This window comes from Podarcis erhardii (assembly GCF_964252035.2).
Source record: "Podarcis erhardii genome assembly, chromosome: 4".
In the NCBI taxonomy this organism is placed as follows: Eukaryota; Metazoa; Chordata; class Lepidosauria; order Squamata; family Lacertidae; genus Podarcis; species Podarcis erhardii.
This window is the reverse complement of record NC_138508.1, coordinates 99593476-99618926: the sequence shown is the minus strand read 5'-3', so window position 1 is coordinate 99618926 and position 25451 is coordinate 99593476. Positions and strand designations below refer to the sequence as shown.

The window sequence follows — 25451 nt, the reverse complement described above, 5'->3', positions numbered from 1 at the left end:
GGGAGGCACATTAAGTAATGCTCTATATATACCCGTTGAAATGAAATTTGCAGGAGGATAGCTACAGTCAAACTTAATCCTAATGCGACGAAAGCGTCAACACATCCTCTTTTGATTTATTGTTCTGTGCTCTTTATGGGGCAATCTCTAGAATCAGCAACTACACCACAACACAGCAGCCTGTTTCCAGACAGGAACTGGACCCAGGCATCATATCAAACCCGCTTTGCCTCAGCTTATTTGCACTGACTAGCTGTTCACAACTTCTTCTAGTTCAAGGGGTTGAACATGAACTTTAAATCACTAAAACCTAGGCCTTTAGTGTCTGAAGGAGCATTTTCTTCCCTAATCTTTAAGACCTACTGGTGAGGAAAAGCCTCCTTCATTCTGACAAGCTTCTCTAACACACTCAGTATTTCAGAACCAAATGATTAATGACTCTTGGTAAATAGGCAGCTGTCCTATCAGCACTCTGATTTATGTGTAGCCAAGAGAAATAACATATATGTCCCATTATTCCATGCTGAATATTTTTATGACAAAGAGACGATGGAAGCTCTTTTCTACCTAGCCTCCTAGATTATAATAACCTAGAGAAGGCATGAGGTCGTTTTCAAATCTATCTGATGTGGTCAGGTATCTCCCAAGTATCCTTCTAATGTCAAAGGTCAGAGAGTATCATATTCATTGATGCTGCTTGTCAAAGTGCATATGGTTCTCCCTTTTATCCTCACAATGGCCCCATGTGAGGTGGATTAGTCTTAGAGATAATGAATGGCCCAAGGTCAACTAGTTGGCTTCATGGCCCAATGAGGATTTAAATCCAAGGCTGTCTGCTCAGTACTAGTCAGAGATACCACTACACCACTCTGAATTTGGTCCTGAAGTAACATGCTTAGGGCTTGGCTGTGAAGATGGCTTCAGGTAGGGAGCATCACACAAAGAGGAAAGATAACTAAACTGGGAATTCAAAACTGCTGTATGTATTTTAGACATTTTTAAAAACTCTTAGTCAAAGACAAGGGTTACAACCAAAGCATGTTATTTGTGCTTAAGTTCCACCTGAATCACTGAGGCAAGTTCATTCCTTCTGATTTCAGTGGGATCAGAGAATGACTAGCACTCTCTGAATTGGGGTCAATGGGTTTCAATATGTTTAATTCTTTGTTGAAATGTGGTCAAACATTTTCCCCCCTGAAACAGGAGAACAAGAAACAAAGTTCATGAGATGATATTCCCTCCCTGTGGAACGTCCTCCCTTCATATGTCAAGAAGATAAAGGAATACACAACTTTTTGAAGACATCTGAAGGCAGCCCTATATTGGGAAGTTTTTAATGTCTGATGTTTTATTATGTTTTTATATATATGTTGTAAGCTGCCCAGAGTGGCTGGGGAAACCCAGCCAGATGGGAGTAATAATAATAATAATAATAATAATAATAATAATATAATGTCCTTTGAGCATTCAGACGTAATAGAATTTTAAAAAATGAAGTCATTGAGCTAATATAGTTATTTATAAATTTTCTGGAATTCAGGCAATAAGACACCAATTAGGTAGACGAGCAGGTAGTTAAGTTATGCTCACTTCAGATTTTGTAGTCTACATAGTCCGATCAGTGATCACTCATTACCTAAGTACTGTCGCTGCTTCTTTATTGAGTTCACACCTCACAAAATAATTCATGGCATCTCTTGGGTTGAGTTTCCTGGTGTGTGAAAATATGCTTCCTGTACCCTCTTTTTTGACGTGCATTTAATAAATGTGTTGCTTATTATCTTTTTGAATATTTTCCTATAGTACAATGGCAGGCAAAACACCTTAGAGGAGCTAGGATATGAGATTCAATAGCAGACTAAAAGACAGCAAATGAAATTTTTAGAGTGATTGACTTTAAAATGCAAACGAAAGGCATCTCAGAGAGATTACTTCAGCTAATCATTTTAGTCTTGTCTTTGAAGAATGTACCTTCATTTAAAATTGAAAATAAATGCTATTTTTTGCTGCTCAGTATTCATGTAAGCACATCAGCAACCACAAATAGAATAAAATAAATGCAACCTTCAGAATTCGCTCTTTATTAATTTTGTGTGTGTGTGCTATCAATGTATTTATCTATCCATCTCTTAAAATAATTAGCCATGGAATATTTTGCAAATATGGGTGCAGTTGTACCATCAGTTATATGTAAGAACTAATTAATTAAATGACACTTATTGAGGTATAGGATCATAGTTTGCTGCTTATTTCCTTGGATCTCTTACATAAAAACTCTGCCTGCCCCCTTGAGATAATTGCAAAGTATTTACCAGTCACTGAGCTGTAATGTTTCTGTCTTGAAGATTACCTACCTGGTTAAGTCAGGTTTTTGTTGTTTCTACCTTTACTGAAAAAGCAGTCTTTTTAATAAAGATGTGGTGGCAAAGACTTTAAAATATATATTCATCTTAGCCACACTAAATGCAGTGCTGCAAATTAATTATTCATCTTTAATTGCATTATATAAACAGAAATGACCTGCTAATTTAAAGGAAATCTATCAGTGCAAAATGAATTCTCTTCTATAAAAAAAAAAAGCCAGATGAACTTGACCTTGTATGAACTTGTTTTGATGTGGCCCAGATGGTAGGCTGCATGCTTGAATAGCGGGCTAGAGCAGAGGAAAAACTAATATAGTAAGATCTAGATTTATAGCCTTTTGCAAATTCCTACCTTGTATTGTCCTTTCAGCATCTGTTCTGCCCCCACTGCGGTCAGCTTCTATCTCTGGGGTCAGGGAGTCTAAAAGCACAAAAAGGTAAGGCTGACACATATTTCACTTCAGTCTCAAATCCCTCTTTTTACAACCTGTTACTCCAGTCCTGAATTACAATACAATCAACCTTTGCCCTGTTTTTAATGTTGAACAATGACTGGATGCTAGCACAATAATTTTTCAATGAGCAAGATTAATGAGAAATAGATGTTTAAAGCAGAGTCAATAACAGAGAGCTGACATCTCAAAGCATTTAATTTAATAAAATCATCTGGTTTAATTCCCCTCCCCGCAATAATATAGAAATAAAAAAATGCAATACAGAGGAAAAAAAACGCTTGCTATTTTATCTCTATTTCTGTTGGGAGGAACTAACCACCAACTCTCTTTCCAATATGACCTTTCTGCTTCACACTACTTGAACCATGTATTAGTCTAACAAATGCTAAAAGGTGGCTTCTTACCATTTAGGACCCTGAGATTATCTGTGGAAGCTGCCTGCTTCAGTGTCTGTTCCGCTTGTTCTCGTCTCTTTGTTTCAAATTCAAGTGCTTCCTGCAATTTCCTCTTGGCTTTCTTTTCCTTCTTTAACCTTTTCTGAATTATTGCTGTCATGGAAAAAAATCTATTCAAGTTCAACCCCAAAACCTTGACTTGAACACTTTATTTACTTTAGATTCTTAATAGCTATGACAATACTAAATATAAAATATTACATATATGTACTCATCATTTATTAATAGTTTACTTAGATCAATTTTCATGGTCCAGTTTTCTATACCAGAAAAAAGTTATAATGAGCCATATCTTCCCTGGATTGACATTATATTATTACATGGCATTCTGCTAAAGTTGTAATCTATGCAAGCAGAAACACCAATCCAGCTCTTTAGGGTTGGTGTCCGTGGCTTAAAGCAGTTTTAATGAGCAGGAAAGAAAGGATTTGTTTAAAAACCCAAATGTGTTATGAATTTCAAAAGACTGCATAGCGTCACCTGATGTGAGCATCTCATCTGGAACCTGCCTTTCCAAACACTTTCACATGCTTGCCATTTTTGTTTCTCAATTATGCAAGCTCCTCGCAGGTTAATAATATTTCCTTTCGTGCTCATAGCTGCTTGTTCTTTTCTCTTCCACAAGGTGGAGTTTGCAATGGAGTTGAGCTCAGGTGACAGACTGCTTCACTCCTGGAAGCATTCCAGTTCACGATGAATTTCTGTCCTGGATCTGCATAAACTACTGGGATAAACAAGCCCATGTAATCTTTCAGAGATTCCTCTTCAGCTGTGACATGTTTAAATTCCTTCCAAGGTACCCAAGCCTATTAACTTTCCACTTTCAACCTTCATCCTCCTCCTCTTTGGGCAAGTGTCATTAGCTGCCTTCCTTGCCCTCTGCCGCCCTCCCTCTAGCAGGCAGGAGGCGAGTGTACATCATGCTGACATCTACAGCAGGACAGTGCTCACCGTCAAGTCAAACATCAGGCAGATGCATGGTTGTACAGCAATGAAGATGGAATTTATAAAATAAGGGCTCTTTTAAAGATGCACCGACTTCGGAGGTCCTTGTGGTGCAAAACCATTTTAAGAACGTGTGTGAAGCCAGAATGCAATTCCTACCATGCCAGAAACAGCATTCATACGGCAAACAAAGAAAGTTCTTATTATATTTCAAATGTGAGGTCGAAGCACCTTGAGCAGCTCTGTGATTTAATGTTTTATTATAACCACACTGTTAACAACCTAAATGAATACACAGAAAGCACAGGTTGCTTTCTGAATTATGTGTTTGTTGTAGCTTATCCTTTGTAGCTAGGGCTGTGGATTTCACAGCCACAGAAAGTAATGTTTTGTTGTGCACCTAACCACTTCAGAAATACGATGCTAGTTTTACTACAATCATAGCAGAGTGTACAGTCAAAACAGTCACTAATTAGAGGATAGGAATGGAAATCAAAGGAAATGAGACAAGTAAACATGTCATGAAGCATAACTCATAAGCAGCTTAGGGTATATATGCCCCTATATAAGGTTCCTGTGCTGTTCAAAGCACATGAAGTTTTACTACTAGTTCATTAGCTCAGCTGTTTGCTTATAAGCCCAACATATCTAACACATTTACCTGGAAGGCAGCTTCATTGATCTGATCTGTTAGGGTGCCAAAAGACTTTAACTTTTGGGGTGCTTTGTTCGCTTACTTTGGTCATGCATCATCATAATATTCATAATACTTTGGACAGTAGCATCAAAACCGATTTAAGGAGAAAAGCTCTATTTAGCCTTTCAGTTGTAACTGGGTGGACCCTAGTAGTTATTTGAAATATTGGTGGGAAGGGGAACCTTATTTATATGAATCAGTAAGTGGAACTACCATATGCCTAAGGTAACTGAGGTCCCCAGCAATTTCTAAAAATAGAAGAGGGAAAACTTTAGCATCATAAATTCCATTTAAAATAATAATAATCTGGTTATTTTTTGTTGTTGTTCTTTTCTTTTTTTTTTATTAAGGATTTTCTTGTTTTACAGAAGTGCAGTGCCTCGTTTTTTTTTTTTTCCCCCTTCTTCTTCCATGTAACATTTTTACAAATCCGTTTCATTTGTTGAGGCATTAGGGGGAGAAGAAAACAGAAAGAAAAAAGAAAGGGGGGGTGGGGAGAGGGAGGATGGATGGGGGTGGGGTCGGGTGGCGGTGTTTCTATTATGTTTAATGTATGTAGAGTTTGGTGTCAGCGTTGCTTGTGTTGTTCACTTGTGTTCCTTTGGTGGTGAGAGAGGTTGGGGTTGGCTTAGGGTGTGATTGTTTGCTTGTGATTGGCTGTGGTGATCTTTGTTTTCGTGTGTGAGTGAGGTGGGTGGGTGTTTTGGATCAGGTTAGCCATATTGATTTGTATGCTGTTGGTGGATTATTGTCATTGTCCTGTTGGGCTGTGTATGTGATAAAGGGGAGCCATACCGGGGTGAAGGCGTCTTCTTCTGTTTGTCCCCGTGTCAGTTTCAGTTTATTAGTTAATTTTTCTAGTAGGGATGTTTCCCATACTATTTGGTACCATTGGTCCATGCTTACTCCTGACAGGTCTCTCCAGTGTCTGGTTATGATGTTTCTGGCTGCTGAGAGCAGGTGGGTTATGAGTTCTTTGTGGTGTAAATGGGCATTGTTGTCTTGGAAGATGTTTAGTAGGGCCAATTCTGGGGTGATGTCTATTACTTGCTTAGTTATTTTACATATTTCTTGTATGGCTGTTGTCCAGAATAGTTGAATTTTGGGACACTCCCACCACATGTGGAGGTATGTGCCTGTGGAGGTGCACCCTCTCCAGCATTTTGGTGAGGTTCCTGGGTGTATTAGCGCTAGTTTCCTTGGTGTTAGGTACCACCTGTAGGTGAGTTTCAGTGTGAGTTCTTTTCTTTTCGTTGATATGGATTTAAAGGGGGGTTTAGACCACATTCTGGTCCATTGAGTGGGGTTAATCTCATAGCCTATGTCATTCTCCCATTGTTTTTTGATTGTGTCTAGGGGATTTGCGGGATTTTGGAGTAGTATTTTGTATATTGCGGATACCGTCCCTTTACCGTTTCCCTTTGTTGTTAGGAGGAGGTTTTCGAAGGTTGTCAGGGGCCTAGTTGCTGCTGATTTTACTGTTGGGTTGTTTAAGAAGGCATGTAGTTGGTGTTGTGTTAACCAGGTCATTTGGGTGTCTTCTAGTTTGTCTTGTATTTCTTGTGTTGACAAGGGTTTGTTATTTTTATAAAAGTCTATTAGGCGATATAAGCCTTTGGTTCGCCAGGTTTTTGTCTGGAGGTTTTGTGCTGCATGGTAGAATAATGGGTGGTACGCCAGGGGGATTAGTGGGGATGGGGTTATAATCTGGTTATAATCTGGTTATAACACTTTAAGAGCACTGGAGTAGATTTCTCCCCTTCTCTTTGGTAAACATAGAGGTAGAGGTGTCTCTACATCTTCAAGACCTGCTTCTGTGCTGCCACCATGTGACAATCCTGTGGTCATGGAACAACCAGCAGGTTCTCATTGGAAGATCAGCTTGGTTTGTAACAGTCCACCAAATATCCTAGTCCCAGGCTGGTTAGAATTTACATGTCAGCAAAACTTTAAACCTGGCTCATTAGCTCACCGGGAGCCAGTGCAGTTCTTTCAACACAGAGAGGTGAAATCTACACACATATAAAAAACGCTGTGAAAATGCTTTTTTAAAAAAATTTTTTTTTTTTTGAAAAATACATTGAATTTGACATAGCTCACTGTCATCCTCTAGTGTCACATTTGTATATTTGCACATTACAACACACTTAAAAGGCTTTATTTGCAGTTGTTTAGCTGAGTCCTAAGCACCCTAATAGCTGCATTTCACACTAGCTGCAGCATCTAAACCAGACACAAGGGCAGCCTAACATATAGCACATTACGGTAGTCTAATTGTGAATTCTAATTCTACGGCAACTTGGCCAGGGCATCCCTGTCCAGCAACAGTTGTGCATGCCAACTGAATCTGGTAATGAGCACTCTTAGCTACTGAGTTCACCTGGGCCTCTACTGGCGGTGATGGACCTATGAGCAGTCCCTAAACTATGCACCTGCTCATTCAGAAAATGTGCAACCCCAGGCAGAGCTGTACACAATTCCATCTTGTCAGGATTTTGTAACTTCAGCTTGCTTATGAGTGCATCCAAGCACTGGCTTAGGGTATGCAGTGCCTTTCCTGAATCAGATATTGCAGAGAAATAGTTGGGCATGATCAGGATACTGGTGAATCCCAAATTTCCTGATGACTTCTCCATGCAACTTTATCTGGGCATAAAATAGCACAGGGGAGAAAAGTGTGCCTTGTGGGACCTCCCTGTGCCAGCCGGTAGAGGCACGGCCACCTAATGTTCGTGCCTGAAACTAACTCCACAAGCAGGAGTGGCCTCATTCTGTTCTAAAATTGGTCCTGAAGCCAGCCTAGAATGATTCAACTATAATTGCAGGTGAAATGACCACCTTGCCCCCCAAAAGTATATTGCTGACTGAGTGGTAGTTGGCAAAAATCTCTGGCAAAAACCACACCTCCTTGAAGGGATCAGGGACCACCCCAACACAAAGCAAAGCATTCACCGCACTCTGGATCTACCCAGTAAACCCTCCAGAGCTGACACAAACCAGCTGTGATGGACACTGGTTGAGAGAGCGTGGAGAAGGCTGCACAGCTGCAAGAGCCATGTCCACATCCTCAGGTAACTGAAACTGATCCCACAGTATGAGACACGATGGTGCACTGGATATGGTGATAGACGTTGCATCAATGGTGGCACTCAAGTCTACCTGGAGATGGGCGTTTTTTGCCTTGCAAAACCATCCAGTGGGCCCCCAAGGGCTTCAAGAGTCTTATCCCTCGGAAAACCTCCACTAAATGGCTACCTGAGGAAGCAATGGAAGTGGCAAAGTAGGCTTTCTCTGCCAGCTCTGCCACCACGCAAAAGGCAGGATTATGTGCTCTTAAGCATGTTCAGTCACTATCGCAACAAGACTCGTACCGCTTGTGCACCAGCTATCTCTGTACCTGTTTCGTTGCCTGTAGCTCTAAGATAAATCTAGGGGCTGCTGGGCCCCTGCAATTTCAGAGAATGTGCAATTGGGTCTATGCCCTACCATGCTTTGCCATTCCATAGAATAATTAGGCTCTCAGTAGAACTGCCAGGGCTGGTTGCAACCACCCAATAGTGGTTTTTTTTTTTTTTGGGTGGGTGTGTTAAACTATGTTTTTGGAATGTGATACTACTAAAACCTATTTCCCCCTTTTAAACTAGAATCATTTTGAAATTTATCATGATCTTTAAATGGGTCTACAGAACATCAGCAGCAGATTGGTACTATTAAAAAAAAATGGTGAATGAGGTTTAACAAAGAGATATGGTTTCTGCTCTGCAACCTCAATTTGCTTTTAAGATTACCTAACAGTATTCTCTTGACCATGCTAGCAAATAACCCAATTTCAACAGCAAGGGCACATAGTAAGGCCTTCTCCAAACTGCAATACTTCCTTCCTATAGAGTCTCATTTTTTTCGAAAGTGGTGTAATATTTCTTCTTTGGGTTTTGCTCCAGAATCTACAGCTATGTGCAGGAACTCTTAGTGCCTCCTGACAATCTCTACCATTCTTAGCAGTGCTTTTCCTTTCTAAGCACACAACACCCGTGAGAACACATGAATGGGGAGAAGGAAGAGGGCCTGATTTGGTCAGCAAGAGTCCAGGAAAGCCTCCAAGTTCCTTTTGAGTGCCTGATGATATCATCAGACACAAAAGGGGCCTGGCCGATTCATAATTAATCCAGGGGAAATGATTAATTTTCAGTTGTCCAGTGAACATCTGGGCAATTAATCCAGTTCTCCTGGATTCATTACAAATCTTCCCAGGGATGTCAATCTGCTCGTCATTAACTTTATGTAGATTACCTAGCCCCAGTTGTGGTGTCATGATTCCAAACTAACTTTATCCCTTTACCTATGAGGTGCAACTACCAAATGTCAGGTCCTAAAGTAGAATAATAAAATTTAAGTAAGAATCACTTGAATATCCCTTTTTAGAAACGTGTTTTGGAAATAGCCAATGAATTAAAATTGACCTACATCAAATAATATAAATATCCGTTTTCACGATATGCTGTCTGAAACTTTGTGAATTCCTTTTGACCTTGCTACTGTCAAGACTGTGGTGAAGACAAGAAAAATTTCTACACTGAAAACCTACAGTCAAATTTTTGCACCGAGCATTGAAGCGATATAATTTTCTGTGTGAAACCTTTTAAAGATAAAAAGGGTCTTTATACGAAACCATATGTTGTATCATTGGCAGTTACTCTTGTGCAAGGGAACTAAGGCAAGTCATATTTGAATAGTGGCATGGTATCTTTGGAAAACTGAGATAATGCATGAACCCTATAAATGATTATGTTTCTATAATCATTACCTCTGTTCTTCTGTTCCACTGCCAACTGTTTTTCAAGTGTTTCCCTCAGTTCTCGTTCCCTGAAAAGTTCCATTTTCAGCTCTGTCTTTTCCAGCTGGACTTGCTTCTCCTGAGCTCGAGCGTTGTCTATGGCAACCTTCAACAGGCCCTGTTGGGAGACAAAGTTCAATGGAGTAATCTTCTGAAATATTAAGCTACGCAATCAATGTTTGTTAGTTATGTAAAATCCCAATAGTAACCTGCCGGTACATTATAACGTGTTATCAAATCATAGCACAGTTGCAGCATTGTGGAGAGGGAAACAACAGAAATAGTACAAAACCTCTTGACACTTTTATTCATATAATTAATAGAAACATACAACTTATAGAAACATGCCACAAGCTTTTATGGGAAGGAGCTATCGCTCAATGGAAGAAGACATAGTTTGTATGCAAAAGATCCCAGGTTCAGACCCTGGTATTTCCCAAGTAGGATAGGGAGAGAATTGTCTCAGAAACCCTAGAGAGCCTCTCTTCAGCACTCCGCAGGTAAATGAGATTCTACTTCCAGAATAACAAAGACACAGAAATCATTCCGGGTTAAATGCCGCACTGTACACAGTAGTCTAGTTCTTTAAGCGACCTCTTTTGAGATCGTAGTTTCAAACAATGTGGTATTATAACAAAAAAAAAAAGTCGCAGAAGTGTCAGTAAATGCAAAAGCTCACAAGCAGACCTCCTTTACATTTTGACGATCCCTTCTTGTTGAACAATAAAACCTAGCTGCTATGGCAACTGCCATCTTTACTCAATCAGCAACATTCATGTACATGTTTCTTCTTCATCAGGAACAAACAATTAGTAACAAATGAAAGAGATCATTACATCAAGTGCCCTTTTAGATCACCCCAATTAAAACTTTAGTTTAGCTGTATTTTAATTCTAACATACCAAATTCTAATTTTCTGCTCTGATTGCTCTTGTTGACTTATCTTTGAAAGATGTACTCGCAGCGCAAAGCCTAGAGATTTATTTAGCAAGATGCCAATGTTGGCACCACTTAACGTGTTGATTGGTTGTATTATCAGTAGCAATGGAAAATAAATTACTATTAAACTATTATTGTCCTTGGCTGACAAAACACAATATTTTGCTGTTCTTTAAATATGAAACAATCATGGATAAACATGGAGAATAATGCTAAACTGCAACACTGATGGGTGTAATTTTATGTTAAGCACCTTTGCAAAGTGTGAAGCTGCTAAGAGCATGTTACATTTTCATTGGGCCTCAGCAACATATCTTCTCATCCACCCTATTCCCCTAACATATTTTTGAAACACTTTCTTCTAATGGTAATGCACTGTCTACTGCTGCCCATTATGTCTGGAAAAATATTAGCATTTTTGGCTCTGAAACCCACTAGGGACAACTTACAACCTATGGAAAATGAACTTTCGTTTTTAGAAGTTATATCCAGCACATCAGCAGGGCAGCCAAAATATTACACTTGGAGCCAAATTGATGCGTATGCAAAAATGTTACTGCTGCCAATGGCAATCCTAATGTGATGCACTCTGAAATAATAGGTATTAATTCATAGTCAGTGTAGCAGCGTGAGAGAAGGGGCAAATAACGTAGCCCCTGGGACCCTCAGATGCCTTTGAGCCATCAACAATAGTAGTAATTTCTGGGCTGTTTGGATTTGTGTGAATTCTCTCTAGACCCATTGAAAAAAGATTTTACAAGACACTTTGGCTAATCCTCTTCCGTGATATTAAATCAATGTGCTGCCAAACCATTGAAAATGCAGCGCAAACTAGGACTACAACACTGTGCGCAGGTAGTTTGCTTGACTCTCACTGACGTCAAGAGCATTTAAAATGCCTAATGGGTCTAGGATTACTGCCCAGGACAGCAAGACAGGGAAATATGTTCTTTTATGGAGACACAGACTTACAGTTAAGTTGACCAATGGTAGTAAAACCAAGAAAGTCAGCTTTCTTTTAAGGTAATAAGGCTGTATCATAACAGGGCATTACTTTTAAACCATTTGTACAAAACTCTCTAATCCCAATCTGGAAAGAGATTATGCAGAGAAACCCTATCAAAATAACTGGGGAGACATTACCAGCAGCTAATCCGGCTTCGTCTGGTTTATAGCACTGAAAGTCTTGGTTGTCCTGATTGATGACCTTTAGCAGGACAGAGGCAGAAGGCACATGACCCCAAACAGCTTTCAATATCTTTAACCATGGTATTGTATTAAGAGTTGTTCTTTGGGCTGAGAAGTTGGAGATACAGCAGCTTCACTACTACCTGCAGGGCTTGTTTCAGAGAGTAGCACTGGGGGACTTATGCTTGACCACCTGACACTAGTACCATTAGATGCCAAAAGGTTCCATTTTGTCCCCCATATTCTTTAATATCTACATGAAGCAGCAGGCGAAAGTCATCTCTGGATCTGGAGTACGGTGCCACCAATATGTGCATGAGACCCAGCTTTGTTTCCCCTTGTCATCTACATCAGGTGAGGCTATGCAGGTACACACCCCTTGAAGCACCAGGTTCATAGTCTGCATCCAGCATTGTAACCAGATGGCATGTAGGGCCAATCTTCCACTTACAGCTGGTTTGCCTTCTATGGCCATTCCTGACTGAGATAGACCAGTAACCATGCTGCTTAGCCGTATTTACAGCTACAATAATCTAAATGGAAGAAGGTCCAGAACCTAAAAGTATAGTGGTGCCTCGCAAGACGAAAAGAATCCGTTCCGCGAGTCTTTTCATCTAGCGGGTTTTTCGTCTTGCGAGGCACCACTGTAGTGCAGAATGATGTTACTAACTATTGTGGTTTACAATACGTTTTACAAGAGTTGCACAAGTTGCCTGCGTTGTTTTCGCTTCCATATGCGTAGAAAGAAGCCAAATGAGCTTTTATTTGCACTTCTTTTAATTTGTTTCATGTTTTTTGGGTGTCTATGCACATTCACCGAAAATCGCAAAGTGAAGTGTAATCAGCCCAATTACGGCGGACAGGAGTTCTTTTCGTGGAAAGGACACCGGTGCTTTAAAGGCAGGGGAGAACCGCTAGAACGCTGCGGTACCCCAAAAAAATCCTCAGATCGAGCGTTCTGAGGACCTGGAGTTCCTGCGGGTGCTGGGAACGACTCCCCCACTCCCCGGTAAGCTCTAAAAAGTGCGCCGAGTGCAAGCGGGGTTGGAGATGGCAGCACTTGGGAATCAATTCGCTTCCTTCAAAGCATGAAGCTCTGAGTCCGGCCATCGCGAGCGGCCAATTCCTCCAAAGAAAATTGGACTTCAATCTCTGGAATTTCGTGAGTAAAAGGATTTAAATTGGAATTACAAATTGGGAAGGAAAGGGATTTAAAAATGGAGGTTGATGCCTTCTGCTGAAAGAAAAGTGAAAGCAGCTAACGTAACCAAAAGCCCCAACTTTAAACTTATTCTTTTAAGAAAACTTTCTAGTGTACTGTGTAAACCACTGAGCCTCTTGGGCTTGCTGATCAAAAGGTTTTTTTTAAAAATAATAATAATAAGAGAGTCTAATGCCGTTCTTTCTTGACTTTCTTTCCGACTCACATTTATAGCTTTCATTCATCCTTCAATGCAACTACTTAATTGGGCACACTTTCAGAATAATTGGTACAATCCAGCACTTGAGTCCAAATATGGCCTCAATGTGAATTGCTATGCGCTGCCCACTGGCGGAGGAAGAGGAGTGTTAGAATTCCTACTCTATGATTGGAGTCATGGGATTGCTGTCTATCACATGTGTTTTGACTCCAAAAAGTGGGACGTGACGGAGACAGGATGTTTGTGTTACTGTGTTCCGTGAAGTGGGACTCTTGTCCTTTGTTTTTTCTCTTTGCTGTCTGATGCTAGAGAGAGAGGGAGCCATGTTGCAGTGCTCCGTGTGTGTTTATATGTAAATAAAGTAGATTAGCCAAAATACTGAGTTGCTGAGGTCTGTTATGCAACTACGAAGAATCTGCGAATCCCTAAGTGTGCTGATGTCTGTTGGCATCGGTCGCTGTGATGTTTGGGCGGAAGAAAGCTTTTGAAGCTCCCGAACGATCAACTCGGAGGGAGGGAACATGCCAGTCGGGCATGTGTCTCTGCCAGGGTCCTACTCAAGTGTAGGCTGAGCTCCTGACAGAGCGCACCATCCCCAGCAGTGCAATCGCTGTGGGGTGCCATCGCGGCTGCCCCTGCGCTGGGTGCCACACCCCTGCAGTCAGAGTACCTCACCCCCGGGGACGCGTGCCAGCCCCGCCTGCTCTACGCCCACCGGTGCCAGAGCACGAAGCTCCACCACTGGCCATGCCCTAATGCGACTAGGGCATACTGGGATGCACTGAGGATAAAAAAGCGTATTTCTTACGCACCTACGGCAGAGCAATATATTATGTACAACTGCTTATCACAAACCCCCATCTGCCAATCACTTGGGGATAAGCAGTTTAGGGAGAAGGGTGACAAGAGTGCAGAACAAGTGCTCTGCAACTGTTCCCCAAAACTCTTTTGCCCTAAAAGAGCGGTTCAGATATGCTTTTAGCCTGGCAAATGCAGAATTGCAGCAGAAAAACACAGGACAGGGAAGCACTAAGTACACTCTTCCTCTTGCTGTTTCTCCTATCCAAATGCTCCTCCCTGCTTTATGCAACTGTAAAGGGTTTATTTTACTTGCTCACATGTTCCCACCTTACAGCTTAAAGGAATTAATATTCACTTTATTTGGGGTGGTTTTTTTTAAATATAAATCTGAACCTGTTCCCTCCTTGCCATTTTCAGGTCATTTCCGCCCCAGGCAAACACCTTTTATCTCTGCTGACTGCTTTTATTCTGCTCTTCTGATTTGTGTTGCTTTTATTGTTGTTTCTTTTAATTCCTTAAAAAAAAAAAATCTTTACTTGTCCACATGCTGAAATATTCTTCAAAGGCCCTCCTTCAGCTGCCTCTGCTACTTCAAGTGAGGAGGGTGTAAAAAATGGCTGAGCTCCCAGGGGGACTCACCTGGCACCCACACCTATGTCTTTTAGGCTATCATCTTAGTAATTTACCTGGGCATAATACCCAAGAGCTTCTACCCATGTAAACATGCATAGGATGCCTGGGATCAGGAAAATACCCTTTTAATCTATTTTCTCCTTATTATTGTTGTTTTTATCCCTGCCTTTCAAAGTTTTTTCTTTGTTTTTATTACCTATTACCCTAGAAATCTCAAAGGGCGGAATAGAAGATTTTTAAGTATAGAAAGTACATAGAGAGTAGTATCCATGGGTGCTACACTGTTGATGCAAGTCAACTGCAAGTGGAATATGGAAGGAGGCAGTTTTATGCCATTTCTTCACTACCTGCAATCTTCTGTAACTCCCCACCCACCCAAAAAAACCATCTCCTTTCACTCTTCTTCTTCTTCTTCTTCTTCTTCTTCTTCTTCTTCTTCTTCTTCTTCTTCTTCTCCTCTTCCTCCTCCTCCTCCTCCTCCTCCTCCTCCTCCTCCTCCTCCTCCTCCTCCTCCTTCTTCTTCTTCTTCTTCTTCTTCACCCTAAGGTACCAGGGTGGGTTACATTAAAAACCATACTGTTGCCATCCATCTGTCTTGAGAAACAATGGAGTGCACTTCCGGGGATGAAGTCAAACCATGGTCTTAGCAGCACCAAAGTGATCTGCCCAGGGTGCAAGCCTCGGCTGTGTGTCTCCTGGGCTGCCCAGGCGACAAGACTTGGCCTTGCTGATGTGGTTCAAAGGAAAGCAGAGCAAGACGTTTGGCACCAGCCTGGCTGCAGGAGTTGCTAGAAGTAGGCATACAAGGCACCATCCAACCGTCTTAGGGACTCCACTCCAGATTTGTGTAGCGTTTACTCCAGAAGTTTAGGGTCAGAGTTTTCCTTTTCCTAGATGTGTTGCACATGCAGAAACTGTCATATTGACAGTAGGGCCCACTATTGGTCTCGTCTGCTCAATCTGCCTAACTCACCAAGGACTTGAGACCCACCCACTACCCTCACCTGGTTTAGTCGGACAGCTGAAGCCAATTCTGGCGTCTGGCCACTCTCGCATGCTAGCAGCTTCTGGGAGCCACAAGTGAGATATGAGTGCAGGGTGGGGACCAAAGGTGGATAAACTACCCCAGAAGAAGCACGATGTGCCCCTACCAGAGGTACTATACTATAATTTAATAATTTATTATTTATATCCCTCCCCTAACACCCAATACACCCAAAAACAATATTAAAAACAATTTAAAACATTATTTTCTGTCAGCGGAACAATACCCATTGAAATCCACCCATATACTGTATTTTTTATTTGCTGTAATCCACCATGGAAACACATTGAGAGGCAGAGTATAAATTCCTAGAGATACATAATATTAATAATGGCTGCTTTTGTATTTTCCTATATCAGTTTTTTTTTGGGGGGGGGGATTAATTCATGATTTTAAATGGCCTAGCAAACTCTTTAGAGAGAATACTTCTGCTTATGTTTTGTTTGTTTGCCATCTTACCAAATGTTATTTTGAACTCTCTGTTCACTCTCTGTTCTCTGACTGCTTCATTGTCATAACTCACACATGGCTATTTTGTACGCCAACCAACATAAATACACAGGAAGTAAGATAGATGTACCCAACTACTTCTAACTTTCCACTCTCATTAGCATTCTGGTGAAGAGAATGTCATTCTCATAAATGTTTGCAGAAGGCAGATAAAAAAGGTACTGAATACAGTCGGTGCTAAATTGCAGCTTTTGTTTGATCTAATGCTTGCAAATTATTTTGCAATATTCATATCTTGTTGCAGTACAGGAACTCCCAAGTGCAAATGCAATCATTGGGGTTTTTTTTAATACATGACTTCATCTTGCACACTTTTTCTTAATTGAAGAACCATTTTGTTCATGAACAAATCTATTTGTATTTTAAAATCTCATGTTCACGTAATTCATCTGATTTTTATTATTATGAAAATGCTTTGTTTATTTCATCCATTGACTCATAATGTACAACTCTCAGTTTAAAAGAGTACTGGAAACTATTTGCAATTATATGACTTGAAACAATTATTCCATTAATTAATTGCTTAGATTTAAATAAATTTGCAAAAATTGCCAAAACATTAAATATAACTGCATTTTAAGCTATCAAAGGAAGTCTGAAATACTGTAGAATGAACAATAGTTGCTACTCGAGGGAAAATAGTACTTCAGTTATTTTTTTCCATTTTGTATTAAAATAAGAAACTAACATTAAGGCTTAATTCTTGTTGGTGTGGTAAATTCAAGAGATATGCCTAGAATTTGGCTTGAAATGACAGCTAGAATTCCACCCCCACAAAACCCCTATCTTCACATGCTACCTGTCAGGGAACTGCCATCAGTGCCGGAGGGAGAGAGCAAAAGCCAGAGGGATTCCAGAGAGCGTCCAGGGATCGGGAGAAGCAGCCCATCTTCTGGGGAAGAGAATCAGTGTAGCACCAGTGGAGAAGGGGAGCAGATGGGGGAAGCGGCGAGGCGGTCCCATGACTCCTTGCCTGGGACCAGCGGGGAGAGTAGGGGTCCTCCGTTGCCCACGCCCTCCTTGCGCAGAAGGCTTTCGCGCATAGAGGGTAGGCAGAGACTAGGCGTCAAAGAGCTTCTTTGCTGGAAGAAGTTTAAGAAACGCCCACTCACGGATTCTGCCAGCGACTGAGTCTGCCACGGGTGAGTGGCGTCTGGACAGATAAAGTTTACTTTGGCAGCCCAGCCAGGTGTTTGCACCCAGCCAGGGAGATAGTTGCCTGCTTGCGCACGAGCAACCCCTTAGAAACCATTACACTACCGTTTGGGAGATTTGGATGGAAAAAAGGGTGACTACCAGTCAGTGGTCTCTGGGGTTATTCTTTTGGCGAGGGCAATGAATATAATTTGCCTCAGCCTATAAATGTGTTCCCCAAATGCTATTGAAACACCCACTCTGTTTTACTACTTGTAAATGGGGTGACAAAATGAAGGGTGTGCCTTTCAGAAGGCCCTATTTATACGACTTCACACTTCTGCTGGGGATTCTCATTATGGCATTCTTGTTATTGTAAATGAATCATATAGAAATGTTAAACATGTGCAGGAGAAGGGATATTCACCTAGCCTGCTTGATATGCTAATTTTGAAAGTGGAAGAAAATTCTCTGTATGAACAAGGATTTCCTCATGTGAGCCTTTTCCAGCAGGCTTAAGAGATAGCTAGACCCCAGGCTCTGCCATATCAGTGAGTACTAGGCTCCAAAGAGCAGGCATGCCCTGAACTTGCAGTCCATCAATTAAAATTTGCCCTCCCTGATTAAAATGAACTTGCACAGATAATCTTTTGAAGCTTTAGCTGATTAATCTATGATTAAATCTTGCAACCCAACCTTAGTTTAAAAATGGATACAATTTTTCCCGTTTTCCTACTAATAAACGGACAGAGCTGCAGAGACTACATAATCAACCACAGAAGATGCATTTGAATATGTAATAATAATTCAAATCATGATTTGGTGTGTGAGCGAAAAGCTGTCACTTCAGGTGAACAGGGCTTCCTGGTCAAATCAAACCATAATTTTGCGGGGACATCTGAACTTGCAAACTATGATATGGGATAACAGTCCAAGCCAAGGCTACAAACCATGATTTGATCCTGGTGTGTAACCCTCACATATTTGTCACTTCAGGCATGGCACGTTATGGCCTGATTAGCACAGGCAGAGGTGGAAGGGATCAGGAGAGGATGGAGCACTTGGGTCCATGCCTTCAATACAGCCAATACTCAAGACACAAGTAACAGTTGAACTGCTGAGCTACAACAAAAGCATCCCAGCAAATGACCATTCTGGAAAAGAGCATTATTACTGGCGTGGAACCACCAAACAACATTGGGGGCCAGGCCACCACTTTTTGGATTACATACGTAAGTAGGCTTTGGGTATTTATCCTGAATCAACCAGCATGACAGCTGGTTGTTTTGCAGTGTTGATCCTGGGTTAAGACTCTCCCAGACAGGGGCGACCCCTTCAGGATTGCCATATTGGGGGTTGTCATGGCCCACTGACCCCCGATTGGGGTTCCAGGCAGAAGTACCTCCCCTTAGATCCCTTTAAAGGGTTCCCCTGTCTCATGAAAGTTCCCAATTCCCCCCACCCCGCCTAGACTAAGGATGCAATGCCTCACCTGCCAAGAAGTTGTGACAATTGCTGTGTGGCAGACGAGCTTGATTTTTCTGCAGCAAATTCCTCCCTGGCCCCAATACAGTAACCAAATATTTCCATAGCAAGGTCATACTCAGAACTTGCCCACCCACCTTTATGCAGGGCCATATGAAACATAGGATAGGAGGGTGGGGAATCCAGGTCTGACTGAGCTGAGAGTCTGGACTTGAGTGAAAACCAGGGGTAGAAGTCTTCCCTCGGGTCCACCATGAAACCCTGCCACTCCCTGCTTGCCTGTGATAGGTCTGTTCAAATGCAGCTTGCTTGTGATAGGTCCATTTGACTACAAGCCTCCCAGCAACTTGCCCTGCTATGTCTTCTCCCAACAGTCAAGTGGGGCCAGAAATTCGCCCTGGACTCAGAGCACAATCACCACTCACCATCCTACGAACATAAGCAGTCCTTATTGCACCGTAGTCGAGAATTGGGGTGAACCTACTTTTGGGTGCAAGTCATAGTATAACACTAAAAAAAAAGCTCCAGTGATATTTAGATCTAAGAAAATGATAAATAGGGCTAAACCATAAGAAATTATCAAAACCATACTCTTCACACATTGCAGTCAAATCCTGTACATATTTATTCAGAAGCAGGTCTTAGGCTCCAATAAGATCCATGAAACCCAATGAGATTTTTTTCTGAGAAGAAAATTTTTTAACCTCTATAGATATACTTCTAAACTGTCAACTCATTAAAGATATCATGGTGGTATGCAATAAAACAGACTTATGATTACTATCATTGCTTCAGAGACATAAACATGGAATATTCTGTATGTATCAATAAATTATCAGTTGCACATGACATGCTTTCTTTTCACCATATCTGTAAATCTGATTAAATTTATGATTAGAATAACACTACTGTGTTTGGATAAACAAACGATAACATGACTTTTTTGTGGTTTATGAGTACACTAATGCTCTAGATATATTCCTGCCTACCTGCATAAATGAGGTCCTGATGTGCTGAACAGGTTTCTAACAGTTCACCAGATTGAACCAAGCTTGGAAGCTCAGCACTAAATGTAATGAACCTGCTTAAATGAGTAAAGAAGGAATTGATGCTACTATTTCTTTGTTAATCTAACAACTGTTTCTTCTCTTCTGTTATTTGTACTGGGAGGAACTTTCACAAAGATTCCATTTGAAGGTTTATACACAGAAGACACAGATGGAAGGAGTATTGAGAAGGTTCCATTTTTTATTTTTGCACATGGCTGTTGATAAATGCAACACAGAGCCTAGCGGTGGCAGAAATTCCACCAGCCATATGCATGATCAGTATACTTGTGGGTAAGCCCCTTCTTTTTCTCCACCTAATCTCAACCATACTAGCATGCCCTGTAATATGCTAGTCAAAACCCTGAATAATGTTCAAGTCAGACTGCAGTATACATACAATAGACAAGCTGACTGCTGCAAAGGAAATCTGCAGAAAATTTTGTAATGCCCTTTGAAGTCTATTCTTTGAAGATAGTACTGAAATGAGCTTATTTGTAACAGAAATGCTTTTCTTATTAATGTCTTTTATATTAAGGCATATTTTCCATAGATTAACATGTCATTTCCACCTTGGCATTAATTCAGTTTAAAATAACTATTTATTTTAGCAGGTTTTCTCTATTTAGCACCATCAAGAAAGTTAAACAGATCACTACAAATCATTACTGCGTAATAGAAAAAGCATTTTAGATAAAATACTGGAGCCACTTTCATCTAACTCTGCATCAGTTCAGCATTATAAGCCGTATTTTATGTACTGCATTTAGATGGTTTTATAAACTCATTTGATTACTGTGCTGCCTTTAATACTTTAAATTCCTGAAAGAATTTTCCACAGTCTTATGAACTAGTTAAAGCTCAACTGATTGTATTAATGTCGACAGTTTGCTGACTGTTTTATCTGTATTGTTTTACACTGATCTGCAAGGAAGGCCTACCTGGATGTTAGTCAGAAGGGTTTCTATGGAGGACAATCCATCAGGAAATAGAAAAGGAGATGGAAAACCTGGAGGTAGCGGCTGCCCATGCCCAGTTAGCGAAAGTTTGTCAAGGCTGTCTCTTGCGGTTGGTGTGGAGAGCGGGGTCTCATCTGTATGTGATTGAAACAAAAATATAGAACAAGTTACGCTTGTCTGTTTTTATTAGACCTCAGTAATGGCTTCCCTAGTGGTTTCCAGAACATTTATTGCAAATTGGTTCCTGCTATCAGGAGAAAATGCTTTCTGCTGAATTTTCTTTAATGAAAAAGCTGTGGAGATACAACAAGATAACATTAATGAGTAACTTTATAAGCCTTTTAAATGCAGTCTCTAATGAGACTGAGTTTACAGTGCCATAGAATCTTTTTAAAACAAATATTATCTCACATATACTTGTGATAATATATTTAGGCTGACTTTATGGGTACCTTCCCAATTATCTCATTTTAGTCCGTGCACTATTTGGATTGACAATAGAATATTTCCGAGGATGATACATATTTTATATTGCAGCAGTGTGTTTTATGCGAAGATGATTCTCAATTAGTTAACCCATAATCAACCATCTCCTTGATTTAGGAAGTGCATGCAAAAATAAACTTCCATGGACACACACACACACAGAGAGAGAGAGACATAAAGGGGGCAAGCAGCTATGAGGACACACACCCAGTGGTCCTGCACACACGTTGCTGGATAGATGGATACTGCTGTCAGCTCCAACAACTATGATGGACGTTGGGGAATCATTTCCAGATATCCCTCCCACTCTCCTGGTCCCAAAATTGCCAATCATCTCTTGAGTCGGGGCCTCATGAATGAGAACATTCATGCAGGTGCTACATTCATGGCAATATTTCCACTGGAATCTGTATTAAGACTGTTAAAAACAAACAAACAAACAAACAAAAAAACAACCTCCCAAAGTTACGTGTTTTAATTACGCTTAGAAAGTAACACATTTAACATATTTTTTCTCCATGCTATGTGTAGGTATGTATGTAAGGTCCACTGGCAATTTGGGAGATTTTCCATATACTTCATCATAATATTGCAGTTGCCTTGTCTCTCTTCCACAATCTAAGGAAAGGCTTTGAAAAATGTTGCTGCATATGCCTGATTTGTAAAGTAAAGGTAAAGGGACCCCTGACCATTAGGTACAGTCATGGCCAACTCTGGGGTTGCGGCGCTCATCTCGCTTTATTGGCTGAGGGAGCCGGCGTACAGCTTCCGGGTCATGTGGCCAGCATGACTAAGCCGCTTCTGGCGAACCAGAGCAGCGCACAGAAACGTCGTTTACCTTCCCGCCGGAGCAATACCTATTCATCTACTTGCACTTTGATATGCTTTTGAACTGCTAGGTTGGCAGGAGCAGGGACCGAGCAACGGGAGCTCACCCTGTTGCTGGGATTCGAACCACCGACCTTCTGATCAGCAAGTCCTAGGCTCAGTGGTTTAACCCACAGCGCCACCTGCATCCCGCCCCTGATTTGTAGATGAGATAAAACCGTACAACACTGTATAAAAATCAAGGGAAGAATTCAGTGTCATAAAAGCATAGCAGCTTGCCAGGAGGAACAACCTCCCTCTCCTCCCCAACAAGCTGGGGGGGGTTCTCCCAGTGCCCCCCAGCCAGCTTTGGAGGTAAGGAGTTGCCCCATTGTGGGAGGAGAGAAGGATAACTCTCTTGCTCAAGAATAAGCTCTGTTCTGTTATTCATCCTCCAATTACTCCCAGCTGCCTCCACTTCCACCACTCTCATCTGTCTATCCTTTGCTGTCTCCTCCTTGCTCCTTCCAGCACCCCCTTCTGCCTGTTGCCTTGCCTCTTTCTTCTCATTTTTCTTCCTAATTCTTTTGTCCTGCCTCTGGCAGGAACTTATGCATTGGTTATTGAAAGCTGCCGCACAGCCTCTGATTTGAACAGATCGTAAAGGCAAAGCAGCAGTGTGGATCCAGTATGCCCCGCATCTGCCCTACTGGATTCTAAGTCTTTCTTGGAATCCCTCTTCCATGCCCTGATTTTGTTGTACTAGAGCATACATCACCTAAGCATGTAGGTACCTCCTTCTTGTTGCTTTGTGGCCATGTTTTTGCAACAATACCGTTGGCCTGCATTAGAAAGAGTGGTATCTGTCACCCTGTAAGTTGGATGCTCACACAGATTCATTACAGGCTCCTCCATACAATAGGTTTGTTCAGCATTTATCCGGATATGCTTGTACAGACATTACACAGGGGTTAGATATGCTTGGTCTTTATCGAGCCTTTGCTATGTTTTGCTTATTGGGTTCATATACTACAATGAACATTCACCCTGCATTCATTCAGATTTGCTTGCAGCATGTTTACACATTTCCCCATTCATAAATTTGTCCCACATTTTCCAATGTATTTTCCTCTCACTTTCCTACCTGCAAACAGTCAATTTCTTTGTAAAAATTAGTTTGTTGTGCTAAAGTGACAGAGCACTTTAATTGCACAAACCTGCTTTTCCCCAGCATGCTTTGAATCCTCCTGCAAAATACTTGCTTCACTTTGTCAATGACTACATACACATGTAGGGACGCGGGTGGCGCTGTGGGTAAAACCTCAGCGCCTAGGACTTGCCGATCGCATGGTCGGCGGTTCGAATCCCCGCGGCGGGGTGAGCTCCCGTCGTTCGGTCCCAGCTCCTGCCCACCTAGCAGTTCGAAAGCACCCTTAAGTGCAAGTAGATAAATAGGTATCGCTTTATAGCGGGAAGGTAAACGGCGTTTCCGTGTGCTGCTCTGGTGCCGGTTCGCCAGAGCAGCTTCGTCACACTGGCCACGTGACCCGGAAGTGTCTGCGGACAGCGCTGGCTCCCGGCCTCTAGAGTGAGATGAGCGCACAACCCTAGTCTGTCAAGACTGGCCCGTATGGGCAGGGGTACCTTTACCTTTTTTTACATACACATGTAGTGAGAAGCCATAGTTTAACACTAAATGAATGAGCAGAAAGGGGCCTGTGCCAAGTGCCTGGCTCACCCCCCCCCCCACCTCCACCCTTTCACAGATCCCTGGCTTTCACTGAAGACCAACTTCAAGCCATGGATTATGAAGCTGGCATGCTGAAACAAACTAGAGTTTATTGTAAATCACAATTCCTGGTTCACATGTAAGCCAGAGAAACTGAATTCTGGTTTATTCACCATCTTGAAGGAAATGGAAGCACTTGAACCCACAGGGACTCACGCACATCATGCTAAACCACCGTTTAGTGCTTTGTGTTAACCCTACAAGTATATACAAGCCTTTAAACTAGTACATAATTGTTAGTAACTTTGAACATTTCTGCTACATTCGCTGCAATGCTTGTGAAGGTTCTCTTACATTCTGTCCTCCAATCAGAAGCAAAAAATAACCTAAGCATTCCTAAAATGGTACTGAATTGCATTCATTCCAGTGACTAAACACCATTTTTACTGATTAACAGTGGTTTCATTGAACCACAGTGGAGAAATAAGAGACTTGAACTCAAGCTGAACTTATTTTAATGAATGTTTAATTTAAGGAAAAATAATCTGACATAAAGTGACTTTGTTTTCTTTATGTCCCATGTGAAATAAACTTTGAATGTGACTGTATTTGAAGCAAAACAAATGTACATATCATACACAGGAAGAGTGGATATTTGGTGATGTGAGATAAGCTATGACCGAGGGAGGGGGAAAGGGGGGAAAGGTTTTAGATGGGAATAACAACACATACTGTAAATATTAGCCAATTAAAACACAACTATATTTCACAGTAGCATTAAAGTACTTCAAAATATGTCCAAGAGCTCTCTATTACAATGCTGTCAACATTATGTTAAAGTGAATGGATGCTCAAGGCCTAAACCTCTTTGAACAAACCCATCCAAGGGACAACACACAAATCTGCTATAACCCTATTCACGCATTTCTGCCACACCTCCTACCACTGACATCTTTCTTCTCCAACAACCACTGGGGGGAAGTCAGCAGAAAGCCTGACACCTCAGCTCCTGCTCTCAAGCAAGGGGTTCGCCTGATCATTTGTGAGCAGGAGCTCGAACATTGGGATTTCTCCTCACACAACCATGCATACCATGTGGCTACTGGGGGGAAAGGGATAATGTTGGGCTGGGGCTAAAAACATGGGCCCACATGTTTATGTCCTACACATGAGCAATGCCTTAATAGGATTTCTAAGTCCTCTTCTCTCAGAAGGCTAATTGAGGAACTGGGTAAATTGGTATGTTTATTTTGGAAGCCAACAACTGTTTTATATTATAATTGTTGTTGTTTAGTCATTTAGTCGTGTCCGACTCTTCGTGACCCCATGGACCAGAGCACGCCAGGCACTCCTGTCTTCCACTGCCTCCCACAGTTTGGTCAAACTCATGCTGGTAGCTTCGAGAACACTATCCAACCATCTTGTCCTCTGTCATCCCCTTCTCCTTGTGCCCTCCATCTTTCCCAACATCAGGATATTATAATAGTACATCCCGAATAGTACATCAGGATATTATAAT

At 41.4% G+C, this 25451-nt stretch overlaps 1 protein-coding gene across 8 annotated transcripts in view; it reads right to left on the bottom strand.

Annotated features, from left to right (window-relative positions):
* DACH1 (dachshund family transcription factor 1) overlaps positions 1-25451 on the bottom strand; it is a 355617-nt gene that overhangs the window by 28819 nt on the left and 301347 nt on the right. For all 8 annotated transcript variants that reach the window (XM_081858109.1, XM_081858105.1, XM_081858106.1 and 5 more), the window contains 4 exons: positions 20893-21044; positions 9720-9867; positions 3223-3366; positions 2716-2784 (listed from right to left, as the gene is read on the bottom strand). In XM_081858109.1, coding sequence (XP_081714235.1) covers positions 2716-2784; positions 3223-3366; positions 9720-9867; positions 20893-21044 — 513 coding nt within the window. The remainder of the gene's footprint in view (positions 1-2715; positions 2785-3222; positions 3367-9719; positions 9868-20892; positions 21045-25451) is intronic.